The 25815-nt window shown below is 51.4% G+C and overlaps 1 protein-coding gene across 2 annotated transcripts; it reads left to right on the top strand.

Moving 5' to 3' along the window:
• Window positions 1-839: 839 nt before the first annotated feature.
• On the top strand, window positions 840-22686 carry LOC132584534 (zinc finger protein 397-like). Of its 2 annotated transcripts, none has more exons than XM_060256439.1 (4): window positions 840-1019; window positions 11675-12702; window positions 14242-14350; window positions 21628-22686. In XM_060256439.1, the coding sequence occupies exons 2-4, from the start codon at window positions 12004-12006 to the stop codon at window positions 22617-22619; spliced, it is 1800 nt and encodes a 599-aa protein (XP_060112422.1). In that variant the 5' UTR covers window positions 840-1019; window positions 11675-12003; the 3' UTR covers window positions 22620-22686. The 2 variants fall into 2 exon arrangements, with proteins under 2 accessions (XP_060112422.1, XP_060112421.1); XM_060256438.1 differs by having other exon boundaries at window positions 876-2211.
• Window positions 22687-25815: the final 3129 nt, after the last annotated feature.

Below are 25815 nucleotides of genomic sequence, written 5' to 3'. Positions count from 1 at the left end.
ATTGAAGGTCTTTCCTGGCTATCAAGGGAACACAGTAGGTGGTAGCCATTCAACAGGTGTAGCCTTTCCTTAGCTGCTGTTGTCATTTTATCGTTACTGTGTGTTTTATCCTACAGCTGACTCCTTTTTATTTACCAGATGGCTTGATATCTGCTTTGATTTTTTTTAATCTTTATAATAATATTTAATTTGTATCCCGCCCTCCCCGCCGAAGCAGGCTATATTATCTTTGTAAGCCGTCTTGAGAGCTCTGCGTGATCGGAGAGGGTTAATAAGGATAAATACGCTTGCATCTTTGGGCTAGTTAACGGATGCCCCCATTGAATGTCTGCTGCCCATTAAAACTGAACGCAATCCAACCAGCTACTGTTTGCAAACGAGGTTGCCGCCGCCCTCACGACAGCGGGAGCTGCGCCTTGAACTACTACGAGACAGGTAGACATCCAACCGATGCAGCCCTCCCCCCCCCCCCGCATTTCCCCAGAGAGGGGGGAACAACGGCGACTGTATGCAAATGAGGACTTGCGTCTTCCTGGGATATGTGGTGACAACTTCTATCATCGCTTAGTGGCATTTCCAGGGGCGGGGGGAGTAAAAGTCGGATCTACCCAGTTCTGAATTTCCACTCCTTTCTAGATCGAATCAACCGCTAAGGCTTAACTGGCGTGGGAGAGCAGCGGCTGATGCTGTCAAGACAGGCAGCTATGACCTGCTCCCTTTCCCTTTTGGCTTGGGCTGAAGAATCCCGACCGGCTACGCCTAAAAGCTGACTGGAAGCGCTTCCGCCCCCTTTAGAAAGACACGCCAAGAGTTAAATCTAGCGTGAGCTCTCCGCCCTAGAGAGACTCAGGAAGCGGAGCGAGCGGGGGATGCGTTAGCCCGCAGCACCTTCCTGCTCCTCCTCTTCCCAGGATCAAAACTTGGGATTTGAATTTTAATCAGGGGGGATTTGCCTCTGCAGGGTTGCAGATCCTCCGCAGCAGGGCTTTGTGCGAGTGGGGCTCTGCGTAGGGGAAGCGGTGAGTGGAAAGGGAGGACCTGAAGGGAGATCCAGCTGCAGAAGAGCCAGGGCAGCAACAGCTGGAGGAAGCAAGATTTGGCCGAGGGTGGGTGGATGGGTAAGCAGGGAGAGTCGCCCTGGGGAGGGCCTTGGCACGGGGATCTCTGGGTGGGTTTCCAAAAAGGCCTCCGTATAGTTGGAAAAACAACTGGATTGCAGGAGAGCTGTCTTCAGAGTTTGCCTTCTGTTTATTTAGCGGGACGTGTCGCGGCAGAACCGTGTTTATTTGCTCGCTTGTTTTGTCACGTTGGTCGCCCGGCCCTCTTGCAAAAGCGCTCAGGATGGCGAAAGTGGAGGGTTTGGGTTCAGGATTACAACAACCCTGTGAGGACGGTTAGATAAGGTCGATGCTGGCCCAGTCACCAAGTCAGGATCAGGGCAAAATCGGGATTGAATCCCAGGCCCCAGACTGGTTCTCTGATCCCTATGCCTTCGATTCTCCGTGTTCGCAGTTGGCAGAGGGAGGTAATCTTATCCTTTTGCTGGTAGGGAATTAGGAAGGTGAAGCTGTGTTGTTGCCCTGGGCCTTATGGAGATCTGAAGCTGGCGTGGTTTCCGAAGACCCTCTGCAAATGGTCTTTCTCTTTTAGGTACAGAAGAGGCATCCCACCCCCCACGTTTCACTTAAGACCATTTATGTCATAACATTTTCACTACCCTTTGCTACCCATAATCAGAAAGGTTTCTAAAGCACCATCTCAATCCATGTTTGTGTCAACTGGTGGGTCTCTAATTTGGAGTGTTTTTGTGTTTTCTTTCTTTTGGATGGAGCTAATGAGCAAGTAATGTAAAAGGGGGGCTTTCCAAACATGGAATGTTTACTGAGTTACTCTTGAGAAGGGCTGGGAGGTTTAGAAGTTGTGGGTGGGGGGAGGATGGGATCTAGGGTTCCAGAGTGCTCTATGAGAAGCATTTGGATCTACTATAGGTCACAGTTAGGCTAAAGAGAGGTGAAAAGAATTGAGTTCCTTCACTCTTCTGATGTGTATTTATGTGTGAAGGTTGGGTTCTGCCCTGGGCTAATAATTGTGAGTATAGACTCAGAAAGTAGTAACAATACCAACTGAATGGATCTTGTACACATCTTGTACATGTGGCATAAACAAGGAAATGGCAGTATTCCCAAAGACCTTCCACCTTCTGCATCTGTGGTCAGTGTTCCCTTATATATTGCTTTTGATCCCTGGGTACAATCCTATTCCCTGCCAACTGATGCATTGGGGTGCCAAAGGGGGAAAAAATGAGATCCCCCCCCACACACACACACCTCAAATCTAAAAGAGCTCAGCCAAAAGCTGAGATTTCAGCAGAAGCTCCATGGAGCTTCCATTTTGCTTGAATATGAGGATTTTGGGGTGGGGCTTAAGAGACCCCCAGTGAGTGGAGGCATATGGGGGGAAGAGCGGGCAGGCAGGCGCCGTGGATGCTGATTCTCTGCAGAATGTGTTTAACTCTTAAGCCGATTAAAGGCTTGGCTTATCCCCCTCTGGACCCCACACAACAACATCTCTGTTTTCTTTCCAAAGAGGCACACTCGTTTCTCTCTATCTCTTTTCCCTGCACCAGCCATGTTTGGGTTTCAAATAAAGAGTTCCTTAGAAAATTCCCCTCCCTCCATCTAGTTTTTCTCATTCACTTTGCATCTGCCAGTCTTTGTTGTTAAAAGTGTTTCTGGAAGTTTCCTGTTTTCCTCGTATTGAAATACACATGCCAGATTCAATGTTTGTAACTGGTGAAAGAAATAATTGCACTCTTTGTGCACCCCCCCCCCCCATCACTTTGGGATCAGGACTCAAATAGATAGGCAGGTTGTGCACGAGCAATGTCCTAGCTTTTTAAGGTCTCCGGGTGGATGACAACATTTTAAAGAAGATAAAGAACATATTTTAAAAGTACTATTAAAAAGTTTTCTGTATCTTGAGGTACATGCTTTGTGTAAATTTGATTTTTGAGGCACCAAGCAATGGTGGGGGGGCAAGGAAACAAAATGGCTGACTGCTGTGCTAGGGCAGTGGCTATGTGACTGTGTTCTTGGAATCGCTGGAAGTGTATGGGGGAGCTCTGTGTGGAGACCACAAAGGGTGGACAACATTCTTGGAAAGGCAGATTATTTCCTGCCGCTCATTCTCTCCTGAAATTCAAAGCTCTGGTGGGATGTTTGGCTTGTTCTGGCAAACCACTGAAAAACTCAGTAGGCATGGCCAGACTGTGGTGTGAACGTAGGAACTATACACCCAGGAAAACATTTCAGAAATCTGCTGGTATTCTTGGTAGCTGAGGGATTTTGGGGGCAGACAAGTGACTATGGAAATGGATGCTTGAAGATACATGATTTAAAAAATGACTGTGCTGAGGGGAAACATCCCCACCTCCTTGCAAATTTAAAGTCTGTTTATTTTCACCACTTTTGCTGAAAATGAACGTGCTCTGGTTTTTATCTGCAAATGTAAGGTAGACATTCAGAGCTTAACTCCCAGAATGCCCTGTTTCTAGCATCCTTCCTGATGATTATCTATCTATCTATCTATCTATCTATCTATCTATCTATCTATCTATCTATCTATCTATCTATCTATCTATCTATCTATCATCTATCTATCTATCTATCATCTATCTATCTATCTATCTATCTATCTATCTATCTATCTATCTATCTATCTATCATCTATCTATCTATCTATCATCTATCTATCTGATTTATATCCTGCCCTCCCCGCCAAAGCAGGCTCAGGGCAGCTCACAACAGTCAAACTAAAACAATAAAACAGTAAATAAACAATTAAAGTTTTAACAATTAATACCAATTAGATAATTTTAAAACAGTTTAAAATGATTTAAAACAATTTTGGTGCTAGTATTGATTTCATGAAGTTCAGCGATGTTGGGCATCTACTTATACTATAATTCAGCTAAAGGCAAGTTGAAATAGGACTGTTTTACAGACCTTGCGGAACTGAGCAAGGTCCCTTACATCTTCTGGAAATTGGTTCCACCAGTGTGTCAGAACTTGTAACTATTGCTGATGCTTCACTGCCTTGTAACCAGTACTTGCATTGTGATCTCAGTATTGCTCATGTATGCATTATAACTGAACCAAACTGACTCCATGTTGTAACCTCCTAATAACCCCAAGTGCTTATGTAGCAATTAACCTTGCCCTACTGGTATCCAAAATATTTAGGGCTGTAGACTGAATTATGATGTGTCTCTGTACATTCTCACACTGGTGCCCTTTGAAGCCAAGCCGTGTGGCCTTCAGAGCGAGGAGGCAACCTCCCCGCTGATAGTGGATGGTGGGAAGACAGATGTGCTTGTAACGGTGTGAATTGTGGCTTTGTGATGTGTTTGCTTTAGTGTATAAAACTGCGCTGGTGCTGGCCCTCGCCATCACTGTTATCTCGTCTCTTCCAGTACTTAGTTCTCTCTAATAAAATCCTAGCTTTGTAACCAAGTATGGGATCCGTTTGAAGTTCTTAAGTTCTGACATTATAACAGTGATCCCATTGTCTTGTGGCTTATCTGAACTGGAAACCTGGTCCGATGGCGGCAAAAGTTCCAGACAGCGGAGAGCCCACCACCCCTACAGACGATCCGCCGCTCGACCCGAAGGTGACGGGGGTTAGGCGCAAAGTTAAGGTCCCAGCGCCTTTCTCGGTCGACGCGTTCCCCGCCCCGCGACCCTGGAGCCCGCGGAAGTCCACGGCAGCGATCGACGCCGCGGAGCAACGGTACCGAAGCATGTTGGGCGAAGGAGGAACCGGAGACGACGACGAGGACCAAGGAGAAGGTCCGGGGGCGCGAAGTGGGGACGACCCGATCCGGACCCTCCGCAACGACTTGTTCGACTGGGTGCGGGAAATTCACGACGACGTGCACCGGTCCCGCGTGTCGATGGCGGAGGACATGCAGCAGAATCTGGGCGCGATCTACGACCAACTTCGAACCCTGCAAACTGCGGTCCTGGGGATCCCGGCTTTAGGAGGAGGGCTGCCGCTGGGGCCGCCGCCCGCAGCTCCACCGGTCCCGCCGGCCCCAGTACCGCCGGTGGCACCCGCCCCGGCTCCGCCGGCCCTGCCGCCACCAGCACCGCCTGCCCCGGCACCACCCGTTCCGGTGCAACCGGCGCCACCCGCCTCGATGCTGCCGGCCCCGCCGGGCCCGGTGCCGCCGCCGGCGGTACCCCAGGCCCCGCTCCCAGGGGGACCCCCGGCGATCCCTGGCCCCGCTGCTCCGGGGGGGGGGGCGACGGCAGGGGCAGAGAGCTGAAGATTACATTCGACGGGAATGCAGAGGACGTGGAGTATTTTACGATACAATGCGACACGTTCTTCACCCACTGGGGTGCCGACTACCCGACAGAGGCCAGCCGAGTAAACCACATCGCGTCCCGACTGAGGGGCCCGGCCCGCAAGTGGTACGTGGGGCTCTACACGGGGAGGAAGCCCGAACTGGCAACAGTCGCGGGGTTCCTGCACGCAATGCTTCGCCAGTACGGCGACCCTCTTCGAGAAGAGAAAGCCATCGCTGCCCTCCAACGCATAGAACAAGGCAACCGCACTACTCGCGAGTATGCCACTGAGTTCCTAGGATACTGTGCGGCGGCCCGGGGGTGGAACGAAGTCATGAAGTACACCGCGTTCCGCAATGGCTTGAATCCGAACATCCTCGACCGCTGCTACAGCCAAGGGAGACCCGACACACTGGTCGGATGGATCCAACTGGCCGGGGAAGTGGAGACCAACCTCCAACATGTGGGAATGCGCCGGCAGCAGTTGGGGAAGAAGGGGGCCAAACACACTCCGACTAAAGCGGAAGGGAGGAAGACCCCAACGACCTCAACCCCCTCCGCCGCACGCAAATGCTTCAGATGTGGAGACCCGGATCATCTCGCCGCCAACTGCCCCGTTAAAGCAGGAGCCACAGCACCCTCGGCGAAACCTGCCGCCTCGGGGCCGAAGAAGAAAAAGGGTAGCCGCTCGAAGGAGCCCAGTCGGGGCTCCGTCGCCACTTCCTTGGCGACTGACGAGGATTTTACCACCGACCTGACAGCCGTGGAGGAATCAACCGAAGAGTCGGATGACACCGAGTCGGCGGGAAACGACAGCGACCTGCTTTAATGGGTGCCGCAAAGCAGGTCCAAGAACAGCCGGCACTCCTCACGGTGAGAGCCTCTGGGGGTTTATTGTTTATGGCCGTTACCCTCCTTAATCCAAACTTAAAGCGGTTCATGCACGCCCGAGCGCTAATCGACTCAGGGTGCAACAGAGACCTGATTACCCCCCGCTTGGTAGAGGCCCTAGGATTAACCACCTCGCCTCTACCACAACCGATACAATTTCAACAAATGGACGGGGGACCCATGAGGGGGGAGCCATGCACTCTTGAGACCCAGGCGGTCCCGGTAGGAACCGAGGAGCACTGGGGGATTGAGACTTTCGTAATCGCCCCCTCTTGCTCGTTCGATGTGGTGGTGGGCTCGGCTTGGCTTGCCCGCCACCAACCGGACATAAGGTGGGCGGAACAGATCGTCCGGTTCCCTGATTGGAGGTGCGAACACCACCACTGGCGCCCCGAATGGGGACCGCACGCTCCCCCCCAAAACGAACGGGCTTGCCTCACACTCGAGGAAGTCGCTTCGATTCCCAAGGAGTATCGGGACCTAAAGCTAGCTTTTAGCGAAAAGGAAGCAGATGAGTTGCCACCCCACCGCCCCACGGATTGCGCCATTGAATTGATCCCGGGGCAACAACTTCCCAAGGCGAAACTATACTCCATGGGTTGGGCGGAGAAAGCGGAACTCCGAAAGTTTTTGGACAAAAACCTTAAGCGTGGGTTCATACGACCAGCCACAGCCCCCCACGCCGCCCCCGTCCTCTTCCGAAAGAAGAAGGACGGGACGCTTAGACTTTGCACAGATTTTCGTGCGATAAACGGGATTTCAATGTCCAACGCCTACCCGATCCCGTTGATAAAAGACTTATTGAACACTGTAGCGAAAGGGAAGATATTCACCAAACTTGACCTTCGAGACGCGTACTTCCGCGTCCGCATCAAGGAGGGGGACGAGTGGAAAACGGCTTTCAACACCCCTCTAGGACAATTCGAGTACCTAGTCATGCCGTTCGGACTACAGGGGGCCCCCGGGGTATTCATGAACTTTATCAATGAGGTGCTACGAGACTTCCTCTTTAAGGGGGTGGTGGTGTACCTTGATGACATCATTATCTATTCGCAAGATCTTAAATCTCATGTGCCGCTGGTCCGAAAAGTGTTAAGCACCCTCTGTAAACACAAATTGTACGCCAAGTTGGCAAAATGTGAATTTCACAAAACTGAGCTTGACTATCTGGGCTTCCGGGTGTCGGGGGAGGGACTGTCAATGGACCCCGCAAAGGTCCAAGCAGTACTGGATTGGGAACCCCCCCGGACCCGCAAACAGCTCCAAAGTTTCATCGGGTTCGCAAATTTTTACCGCGAATTCATCAAAGGGTTCGCCACAGTCATGCTTCCCCTAACCGAACTCCTAAAAACCAAGGGCAAAAGTGAGGAGGCGAAAAAGCCAGGCGCACGCCTAACGTGGACGCCTGACTGCCAAAAAGCTTTCACCGAACTAAAACGCCTCTTCACCTCAGAACCCGTGTTAGCACATCCTGACGAGTTGAAACCCTTTGTGGTCCAATGCGACGCCTCCGACGCCGCAATCGGAGCCATATTAATGCAAAAAGGAGAAACCGGGGTGCTCCGGCCATGTGCCTACATTTCTGGAAAATTTTCTAATGAGCAAAGAAATTGGTCAGTCTGGGACAAGGAAGCTTTTGCAGTCATGTTTGCCCTCAAAACCTGGCGCTCCTGGCTAGAAGGAGCGAGGGTCCCTTTTGAAATTTGGACCGATCACAAGAATCTCGAAGCCCTCACCGGGCGCCGCAAAATGACTGCAAAACAAATCCGGTGGGCAGGCTTCTTTGCAAAATTTGACTTTGTGTTGAAACACATCCCAGGCTCAAAAAAATTTTTGGCAGACGCCCTCTCCCGTATGCCTCAACACGACAGCCTCCGAGAGGAAGTGGTGGACTCACTCATCCCCCCCCTCCGCCATATCGGGCGGGGTCACCACCCGCTCAGGAAAACAAACCAGCCCTCCGGACGCAGACCTTCTGCCCCGATTCCTCGCGGAATCAAACCGCGAAACTGACCTCCCGCCTAATTTAACTAAGGGCGAAAACGGTCTCTGGTTGCACAATGGCAAAATCTATGTGCCCAGCCCCCTCCGAAGGGAAGTCCTCGAACGCTGCCATTCTAGTCGCCTAGCAGGCCATTTCGGCTATGTCAAAACGCTCAACTTACTCGCCCGACAATTTTGGTGGCCAAAACTCAAGAAAGACGTCTCCGAATTTGTTCTAGCCTGTCCCACTTGCCTCATGGCAAAACGTAGGGGGGGTAAGCCCCCCGGCCACCTTGTTCCCCTCCCCACAGCCAACCGGCCTTGGTCGGTAGTCTCGATGGATTTTATCGTTGAACTTCCCCCCTCACATGGCAAGACGGTCATTCTCGTTGTGGTCGACACTTTTTCAAAACAAGCCCACTTCATCCCTTGTAAACAACTCCCCACAGCAAAAAAGCTCGCTCAGCTCTTTTTCACTCACATCGTACGGCTACACTCATTCCCAGACAAGGTCATTAGTGACCGCGGAACGCAGTTCGTTGCCAACTTCTGGCGGGAGTTCTGCAAACTTGCAGGCATTGAGCAAGGACTCAGCTCTGCCTACCACCCCCAGTCGGACGGACAGACGGAGAGGGTTAATGGCCTTCTTGAGCAATATCTCCGCTGTTTTATTAATTTCCAACAATCCAACTGGGTAGACCTCCTCCCCTTTGCTGAATATGGCTATAACAACAGCCTCCACAGCTCTACCAAAGCTTCTCCCTTCCAGATCATTAACGGCTACGAGGGCAAACCGTTCCCCACGCTCGCCCTCCCCGCCAGCCCCTCCGAACCCACGTCTTGCCAGCAATGGTGGGAGGGCCTTCGTGAAGGCTGGAAGGGTATTCAGGAAAACCTGGAGGAAGCGAAAAAGGCATACAAAAAGCAGTTTGACAAGAAACATTCCCCCGAGTGGGAATTGAGGGTGGGGGATACGGTCTTCTTATCTACAAAGAACCTCCCCCTCCCGCAAACATGCCGCAAGCTTGCACTAAAGTTCCTGGGGCCCTTTAAAATCAAAAGAGTCATAAATAAAGTAACCGTAGAACTCGACCTGCCCAAGTCTCTAAGTAAGATCCATCCTGTTTTTCATTGCAGCCTCCTTCGGAAAGACCCTGGTGCTACGTCATTCCATCCCAGGGCCCCGCCGCCCCCTCCGACGACAGTGAGGGGTCAGAGTCACCATGAGGTCCAGGAGATTCTGGATTCCAAAGTAAAAAGGGGCCAGTTGTATTACTTGGTCAGATGGAAACACTTCCCTCCCAGCTGTGACGAATGGGTCAAGTCACAGGATGTATCCGCACCGCAACTGCTGAAAAAGTTTCACCTACTGTACCCGCACAAGCCCAAGTTGGCTCCCCGGGGGGGGGGCGCTTAGGGGGGGCAGTATGTCAGAACTTGTAACTATTGCTGATGCTTCACTGCCTTGTAACCAGTACTTGCATTGTGATCTCAGTATTGCTCATGTATGCATTATAACTGAACCAAACTGACTCCATGTTGTAACCTCCTAATAACCCCAAGTGCCTATGTAGCAATTAACCTTGCCCTACTGGTATCCAAAATATTTAGGGCTGTAGACTGAATTATGATGTGTCTCTGTACATTCTCACACTGGTGCCCTTTGAAGCCAAGCCGTGTGGCCTTCAGAGCGAGGAGGCAACCTCCCCGCTGATAGTGGATGGTGGGAAGACAGATGTGCTTGTAACGGTGTGAATTGTGGCTTTGTGATGTGTTTGCTTTAGTGTATAAAACTGCGCTGGTGCTGGCCCTCGCCATCACTGTTATCTCGTCTCTTCCAGTACTTAGTTCTCTCTAATAAAATCCTAGCTTTGTAACCAAGTATGGGATCCGTTTGAAGTTCTTAAGTTCTGACACAGTGGGGGGCAGCTCTTTCTGGTAGCCTTCAGTCTCGCCTCCCTCAGCCCGGGAATTGACAATAAGTTCTGCGTTCCAGATCTGAGTACCCTCTGGGGAACGTGGGGAGAGACGGTCCCTAAGGTAGAGAGGTCCTCGGCCATATAGGGCTTTAAAGGTAATAATCAGCACCTTGTAGCGAATCCAGAATACCATTGGCAGCCAGTGCAGTTCCCACAGCCTTGGCTGTATGTGCTCCCATATAGAGAGACCCAGTAACAGCCTGGCTGCCGCATTCTGCACCGACTGCAGTTTCCGGATATGAGACGGCAGCCCCATGTAGAGGGCATTGCAGTAGTCTAGTCTCGAGGTGACCGTTGCATGGATCACAGTTGCCAGGTCGCTGCACTCAAGGAAAGGGACCAACTGTCATATCCGCCTAAGGTGAAAGAAGGCAGATTTTGCAGTGGCTGCTATCTGGGCCTCCATTGCCAATGTGGGCTCCAGCAGCACCCCCAAGCTTCTGACTTTGGGTGCCGATATCAGTGGCGCCCCATCAAAATCTGGTAGAGGGATTTCCCTTCCCAGACCGCCACAACTCATGCAAAGGACCTCTGTCTTCATCAGATTCAGCTTCAGACGACTCAGCCTAAGCCACCCTGCCACAGCTTGCAATGCCAGGACTAAATTTTGTGGGGCAGAGGCCGGCCGGCTATCCATCAGTAGATAGAGCTGGGTGTCATCAGTGTACTGATGGCAACCCAGCCCATATCTCCAGACAATCTGGGCAAGGGGGCGCATATAGATATTAACATCAGGGAGAGCACCGCCCCGTGAGGCACCCCACAATTAAGCAGATGTCTCTGGGATGATTGTCCCCCAATTGCCACCCTTTGTCCCCAACCGAAGAAAAAAGAGGAGAGCCATTGCAGGGCCAACCCCTAAATCCCTGCGTTGGCAAGGTGGTGGACCAGCAACTGATGGTCGACTGTGTCAAACGCCGCCGACAGGTCCAACAACATCAGCACTGCCGAACCGCCTCGATCCAGATGCCGCTGAAGATCATCCACCAGGGCGACCAGCACTATCTCCGTCCCATGACACGGGCAAAAGCTGGACTGAAGTGGGTCTAGGATGGAAGCATCCTCCAGAAAGCTCTGTAACTGCAGCACTACTGCCCTCTCAATAATTTTACCCAAAAAGGGTAAATTCGAGACAGGTCGGTAGCGTGCCAATTTGGCCGGGTCTAATGTTGGTTTTTTCAAGAGGGGGCGGACTACTGCCTCTTTGAGGGGCCATGGAAAGAGCCCCTCAGAGAGGGATCTATTTATAATATCCTGTATAGGATATTGAAGTTCCATCCGGCACACTTTAATCAGCCAGGATAGGCAAGAGTCCAAATCACACATTGTTGGGCACACAGTAGAGAGGATTCTGTAAACTTCCTCCAGGCTAAGTGTTGTAAAACTGTTGTAAAAAAAGTTACGTTACCAAGTTGTTTTAGAATATGATGGTCTTGTTTTAACTCAATTTCCTTTTATCTTTGTTTCCCTCAGGAAGAACCCATGGCCTTTTGGATGGGAAATCTCTGATGATTTGTCTCAGTAAGCTGAGACTGTTAGGTAACTGGGGAGTGACTGTTCATCCATCCCACAGAGTGGGAGGTCTTAGGTGACCTTAAGGTACTATCTGAACCTGGAAGATGACTCTTATTTCACTGTTGTTTGAGAGACAAAGTATGGGACTCAGATGGAGAGACCAGGTCTGAATACTGGAGCTGACTAAGGGCTGACCAGGAAAAAAATGGCTGACTAGAAGGAAAACAGTATTTGTGGAACTTCTTACCAAAGAAGTTGTGCGAAAGTGAATACAAACCCTAGTGGAAATGGAGGAGCATCCCCGCACAGGCCCTGAGACAGGGGAGGGATCCACAGGATCAGGAAGAGACCCATTTTCAAACCAGTCTGGAACAACTCGGGATGTAGCCCAGTGGGCAGCCACACGACAAGAAGGGGTACCTCAGCGTCTGGATACCCCATGGCAAGAATACTTGAAAACAGTCCAGTATCCCTCTTCAGGATGGGCAACATCACAGCTTCCAGACCTGGCTTCCTGGGATGATGTGGCCGCATTTGACCGTGTGGTAAACGCCTGCCAGTGGCCTAGAGAAGGGATGAGCCGCCTGATGCCTTCTCTAAGTGCTGACGCACAGCAGGCCTTAAGTAGCCTGAATGCCAGAGACAAAGGAGACCATTTGAAGGCAAAACCCACCACCTTGCGAGGAAACTCCAGCAGTGCTGAGGTGCAGCGCCAGCGTTTCCGACAGTTCCGCTACCAGGAAGCAGAGGGGCCTCGTGAGGTTTGCAGCCGGTTACGGGAGCTCTGCCACTCCTGGCTGGAGCCAGAGAGCCGCACCAAGGAGCAGATCCTGGAGCTGCTGATCTTAGAGCAGTTTCTGACAGTCCTGCCAAAGGACATCCAGAGCCGAGTTCGAGAACGTGGCCCGGAGACTTGTGCCCAAGCAGTAGCCTTGGCAGAAGGATTTCTTCTGAGGCGGCAAGAGAGTTTGCAAAATGAACCACAGGTGAGAGAGCTGGAAGTGAAGGAAGTAACCAGACTACACCTGTGTGGCATAAGAGTTAGTGTTTGGCTACAGTTACAGAGACCCGGGTTGAAATCCCCATTTGGCCGTAAAGTTCACTGGGAGGCCTTTGGGCCAGTCATTCTCTCTTGGCCTGGCCTACATTATGGGGTGGTTGTGAGAATGGAGAAAAACCTTGGAGAAAAGGCAGGGTAGAAATGTGCTAAACAGGTGTGTGAAACAGATAGTCATGCGGCTAGTTAATAACATCTGCTTTTTCTTTTTGACTCCTGATCCAGTCCCAGCTTCCTAGGAATGTACCTAGGGACCACCTTTTGTCTGCTCAGCGCTCTCCTCTTAGCTAGAGGCCCTGACCTTTCCCCTACTTAGAGATTTTCTTAAGAAAAATAAGTCTGAATAAAAAATGCAAGTCTTAATATAAAATATATCAAAGCTTAATCAATATATCGCCTTATTCAAGTATGACTTTGTGCAGAGCATGGCTAAATATGACAAATCGGCTTCTAAGATAATAGTGCAGGCTTTAGGTTCACACAGGCTGATTCATCTATCAAATACCCTGAGAACTTAATAATTCTTTATATCTTTGATGATGCAATTCCAAACTTAATCGGTTTGGGACAATATTGATGAAAGCTGTCAGTATTCCGTGTAGAAATTCTGATTCCTAAGGAATTTGCCATGAGAACAAATTATGCAACTTTGCATGTTTGTTTCCTTTTGTATTTTTCTATGTGGAAGAGACAAGTTAGCCAGAAGCTCTACCTAGTGACCAGTGCGGGGGGAAATACTATGCCTAGCTCTGGCTTAGTAGATAAACCTTAAACCAGCGTTGAGGTAACAGCACTTTTTGAGGACTGTGCGTCTTCAGACAGGGGATTGCTTATTTGAATGTTCCCCTGACAAAAACAGCCCGATCCTCATATGTTGAAACTGATACTGTCGCTTAAGAGGGTTGCTTAGAGTCCTGCTCCTTGATCGCTAGCATGTAGAAATTTTCATTCATGCGACCCACGTTTGCCTCCAGCCTGAAGTGGTACAGTCCAGGAACAGTGTTTACTGAGTCATGACCTGCTGGTTAGATAGACTAGTGTGGTAGAATGGTTAGAATGTTTTGGTATTTGAGAGACCTAGATCCAAATTCACATTCTTCCAGCTCATGGGATGACCTTGGGCCAGTCACTCTCTCAGCCTAGCCTACTTCACAGGGTGGTTGTTCTAGGAAGGTAAAACAGAGGATGGGATAGCAATATTAAAAACCACATTGGATCCATATGGGTGGTGGGGAGAAGCAGTATATCAGCGTTTAAATTAATCCCCACCCAGTTTTTTAATCAGTGTAATTATTTTCTGGTTGTAATGTAGCCCATAGATACGTCTTTCAACTTCTCGTTTTTGCCTTGACTACCAACCAGCACCGTTAGGCTTTTTGAAAAATGTTATTTTTGGATGGCAGCAGAGGGGACTGGGTGGGTTGCAGGTTGACTTCCGATCTCATTTCAGGGCTCTGCTTCATTACAGACGACAGCCCTGAATCTCTCTGAAGGCCAGCGGACTGTGTCGGATGCCCGACAGAGGCAGCTCAACAGGGAAGCCAGACAGCCTGGGACCAGGAGGCCCCGAGTGCTGGGTAAACCTTTAACTTGAGTCTTCTATTAGATGCCAGCAGATTGGGGTCTGTGAAGAGGGGTGGGAGATATGCCTCCCCTGTATGTAAAGATAGCAGGGCTCTGGGGTTAAGTAAATTACTTGCCTAATTACCTAAAACCTTGCCCTTCAGCAGTCTGCAGCTGTGGTGCTGCTGGGAGCTGCTTTCCGGCCTCCGAACCTGAGCATTACAGTCCATGGAGGTGGACATGATGGGGGAGTCTTTGAGTGTGCATGTCTCACATACAATGGAGAACAGAGTCAGTGGCTTGGGACTTGAGCAGGCCAGAACTCCCTGCTCAGCACATAGTTTGCCACTGTTTGCATGTGCAAATTGAGCTTTAGTCATGGTTGCTTATCAAAAGTGATTCCCCCCTCTTTTTTTAGTATTTTTTTTGTTTTGTGTGTGTGTGTGCGCGCAAGCCTTGAAGTCATGGCAACTTCTGGTAACCCCTACTGGAGGATGTTCGGAGAAGTGGCTTGATACAGCCTGCCTCTGCCTCCCGGTCCTGGTATTCCACGGAGGTCTCCCATCCAAGTACTTGCCAGGGTAGGCCCTGCTTAGCTTCTGAGCTCTGACAAGATTGGGTTTGCCTGGGCTATACAGGTCAGGGCATGTAGTGTATCGGCAGCCACAAGCGCCATGCGCAGAGGCGACTGGGCCGTCCCAGGCGCCTCCAGCGCGGGGCGCGTAATCCCCGCCAATCAACAGCTGTGGCGGGAAGTTTAACAGGTCAGGATTGGCCCGACCTGTCCAGTAGGTTGTACCGGAGATTGTACATAAGCGGGACCCGGCCCGCGAGTTCCCTCTCTTGCAACGTGCTCCTAATAAACTATGTTGCCCTACTCTCGTCTCCGCTTCGAGTACGTTACACTGGCGACGAAGATGGGATTCTAGCCTCATCGGCTACATCGGAGACCAAGGGCACCACCAGGCCACGACCGCCGCCGCAGCCACCATGGCCAACCAGGGCGGAACCACCGGTCACGTCGAGCCGTTCGACCCCGCGAATCCAGAGGCCTGGGAATCCTACCTGGAACAGGTCGAATGCTACCTGAGGGCCAACAAGGTCACGGAGGACAGCATGAAGAGGGACGTTCTCCTGAGCGTCTGCGGGGCGGCCACATTCGAGATCGCCAAGGGTCTCTCGGCCCCCGCTCGCCTCACGGAGAAGTCCTTCGCCGAGGTCAGCAGACTCCTCACCGGCCACTTCTTACCTCAGCCTTCACGGGTGGCCCGCCGGTTCCTGTTCCACAGAAGGGACCAGGCGGCCGGAGAATCGGCCGCCGACTACTTGGCGGCCCTCCACAGGATCGCCGGGAACTGCAACTTCCCCCAGCTGGAAGACACCCTGGCCGATCGCTTCACGTGGGGCCTCCGCGACGAGAGGCTCCAGCAGAAGCTCTTCGCCAAGGAAGAGCTCACCCTCCAGAGCGCTTTCAACGAAGCAGTGGCGTTCGAGAGGACCTCCAGGACCTTTCCCAAGGCCCAGACAGACGCCGTCCACCACGAGGAGCTGGACCACGACCGCCCGGAGGAGGGAGAAGCCTACCAGCTGCGTCGCCCAGCCGGGCCACCCAACAGAGCAGCCCAATGCCCCCGAGCACCCGATCGACCACCAGCGTCGGAGAGGGTTCCTGCCACCAAGTGCGCCAGCTGCGGCGACCCCCACGACCGGAGAGACTGCCAGTACCGGACCTGGGACTGCCGGAGCTGCGGGAAGACCGGCCACATAGCCAGGGCTTGCTGAGCCAAGCCCAACCGCCGGAGGCCGACCACGCATCACGAGTCGGCGGAGTTCCACTCCACAGACTCCACGTCCCTTCAGGTACTGAACTTGCCCCTCGCCACCCCCGACAAAATTAAAATGGCGGTCCTCATCGAAGGGAACCCCTGCCAAATGGAGGTGGACTCAGGTTCCTCCATTTCCATTATAGCGGAGGAGACCCTGAGGAAGCTGTGCCCCCGCCAGCGGCTTCAACTAAGGCCGGCGGACTTCATACTCCGGGACTTTCAGAAGAACCCGGTGCAAATTGCGGGGTGGGCGCGGGTACAAGTCGAGCGGGGGCCCTTCTACGGCCCGCTGGACATCCTGGTGGTAAAGCGCCAGCTTACCACCCTGCTAGGACTGGCGTGGTTCAAACCCTTGGGGATCCGCTTGGAGGGGGTGGGGCAAACCCTAACGCCCAGAGGGTTCGGGGAAATATGCCGAGAGTTCCCGGACGTGTTCGATGGGTCTCTAGGGAGCTACAAAGGGCCGGCCATTTCCCTACCACTAGACCCCACGGTCAGGCCGATTAGGCTCAAGGCGAGGAGGGTCCCGTTCGCCTTGAAGCCTAAAATAGAGGCAGAGCTAAACCGCCTCACGGCCCAAGGTGTCCTCGAGCCGGTGGACTACGCCACCTGGGAAACCCCCATCGTAACCCCCATCAAGCCAAACGGGGAGGTGCGGATCTGTGCCGATTATAAATGCACCATTAATAAGGCACTACAGGACAACCCCTACCCAGTGCCGGTGGTGAGCCACGTCCTGGCCGCCCTAGCGGGATCTAAGATATTTGGGAAGCTAGACCTGGCACAGGCCTACCAGCAGCTCCCAGTAGACAACAAGACGGCGGAGGCCCAAACGATCGTGACGCACAGGGGGGCCTTCCGGGTGAAGAGGCTACAGTTTGGGGTTAGCGTCGCTCCGGGGATTTTCCAGAGCATAATGGACGCTCTCCTTAAAGGGATCCCAGGAGTCCAGCCGTTCTTCGATGACGTTTTAGTCGCCGCCCCGGACCCCGAAGAATTCGGCAACCGCCTTCGAGAGGTGCTCCGCTGGTTCCAGGCAGCGGGGCTCAAGGTTAAGAGGGAGAAATGCTTGCTGGGGGTCCCACGGGTGGAGTTCCTGGGGTTCGCTGTCGACGCGGCAGGAATCCACCCAACGGAAGAAAAGACCCGAGCCATCGTGCAAGCCCCGGCCCCCACGTGTAAAGCGGAGCTACAAAGCTTCTTGGGGGTGCTCAACTTTTACCATTCATTCCTCCCCCACAAGGCAGCCCTGGCAGAGCCCCTTCACCGGCTGCTGGACAAAAAAGCCCCTTGGGTTTGGGGCAAACGACAGGCCGCCGCGTTTCAGGCGGTCAAGGACGTCCTGGTGTCCAATGCGGTAGTCCACCATTTTGACGAGGGCCTCCCCGTCATCCTGGCCTGCAATGCGTCGCCTTATGGGGTGGGAGCAGTCCTGGGGCACCAGCTTCCGGACGGGAGGGAGGTACCGGTCGCTTACTACTCCCGCACACTCACTCCAGCCGAGCGCAACTACGCGCAGATAGATAAGGAGGCCCTGGCAATCGTGGCGGGGGTCCACAAGTTCCATGAGTATCTATACGGGAGAAGGTTCACCATTGCCACGGACCACAAGCCCCTCTTAGGTCTACTGGCCTCAGACCGACAAACCCCCCAAATACTCTCACAGCGCGTGTTGAGGTGGAACCAATTTCTCAACTCATACACGTACACACTGGTTCACCGGGCCGGCAAGGCTATGGGTCACGCGGACGCGCTCAGCCGTTTGCCGCTTCCTGAAACGGGTCCAGACCCCGCCCCCGCACACCAGGTCATGCTGATGGAGAGCCTCCCGGAGCAGCCCCTCCACACAGCGGAGGTAGCCAAGGCCACACAGAAACACAAGACACTGGCGCGGGTGCTCGACTGGGTGGTGAGGGGCTGGCCAGAAGGGAACATGGGGGAAGAATTCAAGCCATATAAGACCAGGCGGGAGGAACTAGCAGCCCACAAAGGGTGCCTATTATGGGGAAGCAGGGTGGTGGTCCCGCCCCCGCTGCAGAAGCGGGTCCTGGAATCCCTACACGAGACCCATCCCGGCATAGTCCGAATGAAGGCGTTAGCCAGGAGCTACGTCTGGTGGCCGGGGATGGACGGGGAGATTGAGACCTGGGTTCGGAGGTGCCAGACATGCCAGGAAACGCGGCCCGAGCCTCCCAGCACCCCCGCGACACGGTGGGAGTCTACCAGGAAGCCATGGTCGAGACTCCACCTCGACTTCGCGGGGCCATTCCAGGGGCAGATCTTCATGATAATCGTGGACGCCTACACCAAATGGCTGGAGGTCATTCCCGTAGGGTCCACCTCGTCAGCCGCCGCAATCAAGGCGCTGCGCAGGGTCTTATGTACACACGGTATCCCGGACACCATAGTCTCCGATAACGGGACCGCGTTCACCTCAGCCGACTTCCAGGCGTTCCTCCAGCGATATCTGATTAGGCACATAAGGTTGGCCCCCTTCCACCTGGCCACCAACGGCCAGACAGAGCGGATGGTCCGCACAACAAAGGAAGCCCTGAGCCGAATTGTACAGGGCGACTGGGACCACAGGTTGGCCGCGTTCCTCTTCGATAATAGGATCACACCCAACCCGGTCAAAGGGGTTAGTCCGGCAGAGCTCCTCATGGGGCGCAAGCTCATAACCCGACTGGACAGACTACATCCCGACCGGGCTTCAGACACCCGCGAGAGTCCAGAGGTTCGGGACGCGGCCAGAGGTTTCTTCGCGGGCGATCACGTATACGCCCGGAACTACGCGAGGGGCCCCGACTGGGTGGCGGGCCGAGTGCTACGAGTAACTGGGTCCCACCACTATGATATATCCACGGAGGGGGGCCAAGTATTACGGCGGTACATAGACCAGTTGCACCGCCGCACGCTACCAGAGGAACCAGCAGACACTGAGGGGGAGAGAGCAGGGGTGGAACCGACTGGAGACCGATCAGAGGACACGGCCCCAACACCAGTTATACCCCCGCTAGAAGCGCCGGGGCCAACAGAGCCCGAGGGACCAGCAGAACCAGACCCGCAGCCCCTGCCGGCACCACGATCCACAGACGCACCGACAGCGGCGACCGCGCCCCCTCCACAGGACCTCCCCAGACGGTCCACCAGGGAGCGCCGGCTTCCCTCGTATCTTAAAGACTATGTTCATTAACCAGGGGGGGAGGGGTGTAGTGTATCGGCAGCCACAAGCGCCATGCGCAGAGGCGACTGGGCCGTCCCAGGTGCCTCCAGCGCGGGGCGCGTAATCCCCGCCAATCAACAGCTGCGGCGGGAAGTTTAACAGGTCAGGATTGGCCCGACCTGTCCAGTAGGTTGTACCGGAGATTGTACATAAGCGGGACCCGGCCCGCGAGTTCCCTCTCTTGCAACGTGCTCCTAATAAACTATGTTGCCCTACTCTCGTCTCCGCTTCGAGTACGTTACAGGGCAATTCCCATCTCCTTTGGAAACATCAAGGGTTGCTGTTGCTGAAGGTAGGCTGTCAAGTGGCACATTCATTATCATTGAGTTTCTGTTGAAGATTCAGTCAACTGACAGGCTTTCTGTTAGAGTCTGAAAGGTGGTGGCTCCCTTTGCAGTATGTAGGTTGACTTACTTGCTTGAATCATCAAAAATGGTTGTGCTCTACTGATGAGATCTATTCTGTTGCACGTGCTATTGTTTTGTAGTGTGAATTGCCTGGTTTAGTGGTGGAGGAAAGGCATGATCTTGGGGAATGAGTGGCTCTGTCTTTGGGTGAGCTATCCAAATTAGATTACCGTAAAAAGCTCTCTGTGGGGCTGTTCTTCGAATAAGGAAATTTCAGTTAATGCAAAATGTGGCTGTGAAGATGTTTCCTAGGATGCACTCAAAGGCCAGTGCTGTTTCAGCTTTACGGTTTGTTTCTGGGCTCAGTTCTAAGTGCTGGTTTTTCACTTTTTGAAGCTGACATGATCTGGATCCAGAGTATGTGAAGAATGGCACCACTCATCACAACTGCTTTGTGTTTTGAGAGCCATGTATGTGCCTTTTAATGGAATCTAGCTTTAGCTAAGGTTAGGTTGCAGGGACCTATAGGAGGATGTTTACAGCCACTGCCCTCAGACTCCTTCCTCCAGGCTGCAAGACTGATGATACCCTTCCGGTCTTTTGGGGGAAACTGAAATGTTTTCTTTTCCAGAAGGAGCTGGAATGAAATGAAATGAAAGTGCTTGTTTTGCATTCTTGTGCTCACTACATTTTTTTGTGGCGTTGTTTGAGTTATATTTTGACTTGTTAACCCATTGTGTAGCCTATAGAGCAGGGGTGGCCAATGGTAGCTCTCCAGATGTTTTTTGCCTACAACTTCCATCAACCCCAGCCATTGGCCATGCTGGCTGGGGCTGATGGGAGTTGTAGGCAAAAAACATCTGGAGAGCTACCATTGGCCACCCCTGATATAGAGAATTCTAATTTTTTGAAAAGTTTGACTCTTCTGGTTGTACAGTTCTAATAACTGCAAAGATGCTGTAAGCAGTGATGGGGGGTGTACAGTGCACTAACCACCCCCTCAAAAAAACCCCCGAAACCCTTCTGTCTCCTCTTTTTTGCTATAATTAATTACGCTTTAGCATAGGGCAAGTACACATCTGTCTTTATGACTCTTTGAATTCTCTAATTTTTTGCAAGAAATGGTACGTTGCCCCAAGGCCCTACACCTGTGGTCTAGAGGCAGTAGAACGGAGGGGTTTGGGTGAGCTATAAAACCTTCCTGTACCCTAGGAACAGCAAAAGTAGGTGACATAAACGACTTCCATTTTCCGTCCTGACTCAAGAAGAACAACTGCCAGCATTCTGCTGTTGGGGTTAATATTGAAAATCGGAGGGTGGGGATCCCATTAATGTCTGACATTTTATTGGGTTGGATTCATCCAGCTTTTATCATGGAGAAAAAGAGACCTCCCTAGAAGACTGTGTGAGAAATTGCGGGACCTGCATGGTAAAAGCCATGGGGAACATAGTGCAGAGGGGAGCTGGGTAAGACTGAGTGAAAACGCAGGCTGGAGCCAGTCTATTGCAAACCACTTTGAGTAGCAAGGAGAAGCAGTATGCAAGTATACAGTAAGGAAATATTTGTTTTTTTGATCCACCCTTTGGAATTTCCCCTTTGCTTTTTACTGCCTAATGCACATTTTAAAATAAATAAGTTGTCCTCATATCTTCACTGCCAATTGATGTAAGGAAAAAAAATCAAATAAATTCTAAGGCATCTGAATGTTTTATTCCCAGACAAACTGTCTTTTGTTTCTGCATATCCATGGAGTTGCAATGCACAACCAGCCTTACCCACCAGTAGGATAAATTTTCTCAATAATGCAGATATTGCCTCATTGTTTTATCTCTAATACACATTGGTCTTAAGTAACGATGATTTGCACTGTTGATTTGTCTTCTGTATCTCTTAGGTGTCAAGACAACAAACCGAGCTGGTACGCAGGTACAGAATCAGGGTGCTCGGGATGAAGGAACCCGCTCAGACTCCGGGAAGCCCAGGAAGAACAAACCCCACGTCTGTATTGACTGCGGGAAATGTTTTGCACGCCCATCAGAACTGGCAAAGCATGAGAACACCCACACGGGAGCAAAGCCCTTCCGCTGCTCGGAGTGCGGGACAAGATTTAGCCAGTTGTCCCACCTGACAAGACATCACAGAATCCACACCGGGGAGAAGCCGCACTCGTGCTCCGAGTGTGGAGCAGCTTTCGCCCAGCGGTCCTCTCTCATTAGCCACCAGAGAGTCCACTCCGGAGAGCAGCCTTATCGCTGCACGCACTGCCAGCAGTGTTTCAGCCACCATTCAGCACTTAAGATTCACGAGCACATCCACACCGGTCAGAAACCCTATATTTGCCTGGAGTGCGGGAAACGGTTTGTCTCCTCAAGCACGCTTAAAATCCACAAGCGGATCCACACAGGGGAGAAGCCGTTTTCTTGTGCTGAGTGTGGAAAACGCTTCATCCAGCGTTCCAATCTTATATCGCACCAGCGGACGCACTCCGGAGAGAAGCCCTTTTGCTGCGGTGTGTGCGGGAAAAGGTTCAGCTACCCGTCCGATCTCACCAGGCACCAGAAAATTCACACCGGAGAAAAACCATTTCCTTGTGACGAATGCGAGAGAAGGTTTACCCGGTTCTCTGATCTTGTCATACATCGGAGAATCCACACTGGGGAGCGGCCGTATCGCTGCCTCGAGTGCGGGAGGAGATTCAGGCAAAAGAGCGCTTTGGTGACGCACCAGAGGATCCACACTAAAGAGAAAACAGCAGAAAAACCCAAACCTGTAGCACCGACGGAGCCACAGGCGAATAGTGAACAAAATAGCGAACAAAAAGCCAGTGAATCAGCGGAGAAGGCAGACATTTCGGACGAAAAGGAGAAAGATGAATCAAGTACCTAGAAAGAACCAGCATTGTCCCACCTCCTAGCAACTGACCAGTCCTTCCCTCACTGGCAAGGAAATCTTGACTGGAGGTGAAGCAGTTTCACTTTGTTTCCTTGATAGCTTCCATTCTTTCTCAGACTGTTCCCTCTCCTGAACATAACTGGACTTGACTCAGGGGACTTGACTTAGGGGACTTGACTCAGGACTTATTGCAACGTTAACCCCTCTGCCTCATACTTACCCCAGTGAAATGTGCTGTTGGGAAACAACTTACTGCGAGGACTTCTAAAGAAGATACCTTCACCTCTGCAGTGTCTGTGACAGAAAACCAAGCCACGATTCCCAGAGCTTTTCCTATTTTCAGCTGTAAGGGGGGAAAGCAACATTTTCTGTAAGAGGAGTTGCTGCCTCTGCTGACTGAATGGGGAGGAAGCAGACCGCGAGAGGTGGCTCCATGCTCTGCCTGTCAGTAGCTGGCATGAAGCTCTCTTGAAGAGGGGAACCTTGTGGCTCCTTTGTGACATCACATTTCTCTAGGCAAAGCATTGTGAGCTCTTGAGAAATAAGGCCCTCCCCAGGTTTCCAGAATATCTCCTTCAGTTCTCAGTTGAACATGCAGGGGAGAGACAGTGAAAACTCTTCAGACATTGGATGGCTGTTACTACCATATAATCCTTGGAAGCACCCTAGGAGCATCGTGTTTGTCCATTGCTGGATGCAGAGTAATTAATGCTGTGAAATGTGGTATGATGCAGCAAAACACTTCTGTTCAGGGGGATAGCGGGTTGTCCAGCTTTGTTTGTCTTTCCACTATGGGGACTACATCAGCCATCATTCCTAAGATTTTTCTGGTCCCCCTAGGTGCTGTGGGGTTTGAGGCAGGGTTACATGGAGATGCCACCTGGGTTCTGAAGGGTCCCATGCCAGATCACAGGATCAGTGTGACCCCATGTGTTTAGGCACAGGAGATCTAGATTCCTTGCTCAACCATGAATCTTGCTGTATGGAAATGCTGTTCTCTCTCAGCCTGAGTTCCCTGTCTGTACAAAGAGGGAATAACGAGGCTCTACCTCACTGAGCTGTAGTGACAATGAACAGTGTAAAGATTGGTTGTCACGTCCTGCATTGAGCACGCTGTAGGATCAGTGTAATAATGGATCAAGCCTTGAAGCTGGTGGAACAAATCCCTGGGGATCTGCCCAAGCAGCAGCCAGCCCATTCTCCTGTGCTGTCAATGATAATGTCAATAATAATGGCCTATTTGGGAACCCTGTTATCCTTTATGGAGTGAAGTCTAGGTGTTTCCCATGTAGGAAGATGTTTTTGGAAATTCAGTTGCCCAGAGACCTCTGAAGTGCCAATGTATGTACTTGGTTGAGTTTCTCTTGCTTCCATCCTAAGTTACAAATGCCATCAAGGGGCTGATTTGCACAGTGTTTAGCTAATTATCTCCAAATCATCCTTCCATCTTGTCACAGTGCCCTTCCAGCAATTCTTACTCCTCCTTGCTAATGCCATTGTAGCTGTATCCTTCTCGTTTTCTGTCTTTTCATAATATTCTTGTCCCCTGAAACATTTGTTACCAGGGAAGGAAGCAAGATGGAACCGATCAGGACTGCACTTGACCTGGGGGCTGCCATTCTCTGCTTTAGAGAAGAGCAAATGGAGCTCTCCTGAAGTCAATTATCTGCAGAGGTGGTTTATTTAAATCTCCAGGAGCAAGCGCTGCTATGTTTCCATTCTGCATGATGTCTCCTCCAAGTTTGCAGAGCTATGAGTGACTCCCATTCCTGGAAAGATCAAGAAAGAGATGACTGTGAGAACTGAGCTCTAAGGATAGAGTGGTTTGGGACACAGGTGCCCAGATGGTTTGTGCAGTGGGGTCAAAAAGCCCTATGAAGCAGCTGTTCACTGTGTGGGCTGCATGTGGGACTGTACCAAGGACATGCTTTTGCTGATATTAACCAAATAACAGATGCTGATACCAGCCAAATGAACCCTGGCTTCAGCGTCATCTGGATCTATCAGTTATTTGTCAGGAGCACCCAATATCAGGTTGCAGGAAACCTGGCTCAGAGGTGACAAGAATTCCTCAGTAGCAAGGATGGCTGGGCTGATTGTTGTGCCAGAATGATGGGCACAGGGCTGCTTTCCACATTCTGAGAGGTATCGTTTTCTTCCTGAGCGCGGAACCAGTCACAGAGCACAGAATGTTTTGGTTTCCAGGTATCGAGGCTGGCTGAAATGAAGTTGCAACCAGTGGGACCCTACTAAGTGTCACCTGCCTTCTTTTCTCCCCTTGCGGGCTATAGTTAATGTTCAACATGGTGTCCTGGTGTGAGAGATGAGGAATAAACGGGACTACTCTTTCTAGGGGGAGTTCCTGGATTCCCAAGCTGCATTTTTTTCAGTCTGTGTGAAAGGGGTAGGTGAATCTCCTCTAAATAATGTTGCTAGTCGTCTGTCCTTTTTTTTTCCTGGTATGTGAAAAAACAGCCATTGTAACACAAAATGGACGTTATGTGTATATGTATATTAGTTTGGAGGGGTGGGGGAGAAAACTGTGATTATTCTTGTAATGATTGGGGGTGGGGACTGAATAATGGACTTAAAAGTTAGGGTAGGATGGAGGGAGCATGTAGGCTTAAAGAGAGGGAGCAGAAGAGACATGAAGGTCGAAGGTCTTAAGCCAAAGCATTTTTAGAAACATATTCACTGATCAGCAAAGGCTGCATGCAAGGGTTCTTTATTCCTTCACTTCGTGTCAAATATATTATTTAAACAGTCAACCCCCGGACAGTGCTGTAATCTGTTTGGGAGGTACAGATCAGTTCCTTTCTGTTGATCAATGCTGTCAGAACTGACTAGCTGCTTGCTTGTGTGTTCAGGGGTAGCAGTGTACAGTCCTACAAACTGGACGTGACCCCTTCTTTCTTCTACATCCTGCTACAAATCCAGGAAAGAAATTCATACATGGAGACTTATTTTTATACCCCTTCTTTTCTTCTTTTTTTTGTTGACCGATGACAAGCAAATCTTATCCACAGATGATTGACATAACCACCAGTTTAAAAAAAAAAAACAAAACAATTATGGCCAGTGTGAAAAGCAGCCACAAGGAGGGGAGGGGTGTGTGCCAGTTCAGTTATGCTAAGTCTCATGTACATGCCTATTAGGCTTTACTGGATGAATGCTACTGGGTACGATCCAA

Source organism: Heteronotia binoei, chromosome 15 (genome assembly GCF_032191835.1).
Source record: "Heteronotia binoei isolate CCM8104 ecotype False Entrance Well chromosome 15, APGP_CSIRO_Hbin_v1, whole genome shotgun sequence".
Taxonomy (NCBI): domain Eukaryota; kingdom Metazoa; phylum Chordata; class Lepidosauria; order Squamata; family Gekkonidae; genus Heteronotia; species Heteronotia binoei.
The sequence above is the reverse complement of the archived record's forward strand: the minus strand, read 5'-3'. Positions and strand labels throughout refer to the sequence as shown.

Bases quoted from the DNA above. Each gene is read 5' to 3' on its own strand.
- LOC132584534 (XM_060256439.1), top strand. From the start codon at position 12,004: ATGGAGGAGCATCCCCGCACAGGCCCTGAGACAGGGGAGGGATCCACA. The intron at 12,703-14,241 runs GTGAGAGAGCTG...GCTTCATTACAG, and splicing joins GTTTGCAAAATGAACCACAG to ACGACAGCCCTGAATCTCTC. The intron at 14,351-21,627 runs GTAAACCTTTAA...TGTATCTCTTAG, and splicing joins CAGGAGGCCCCGAGTGCTGG to GTGTCAAGACAACAAACCGA.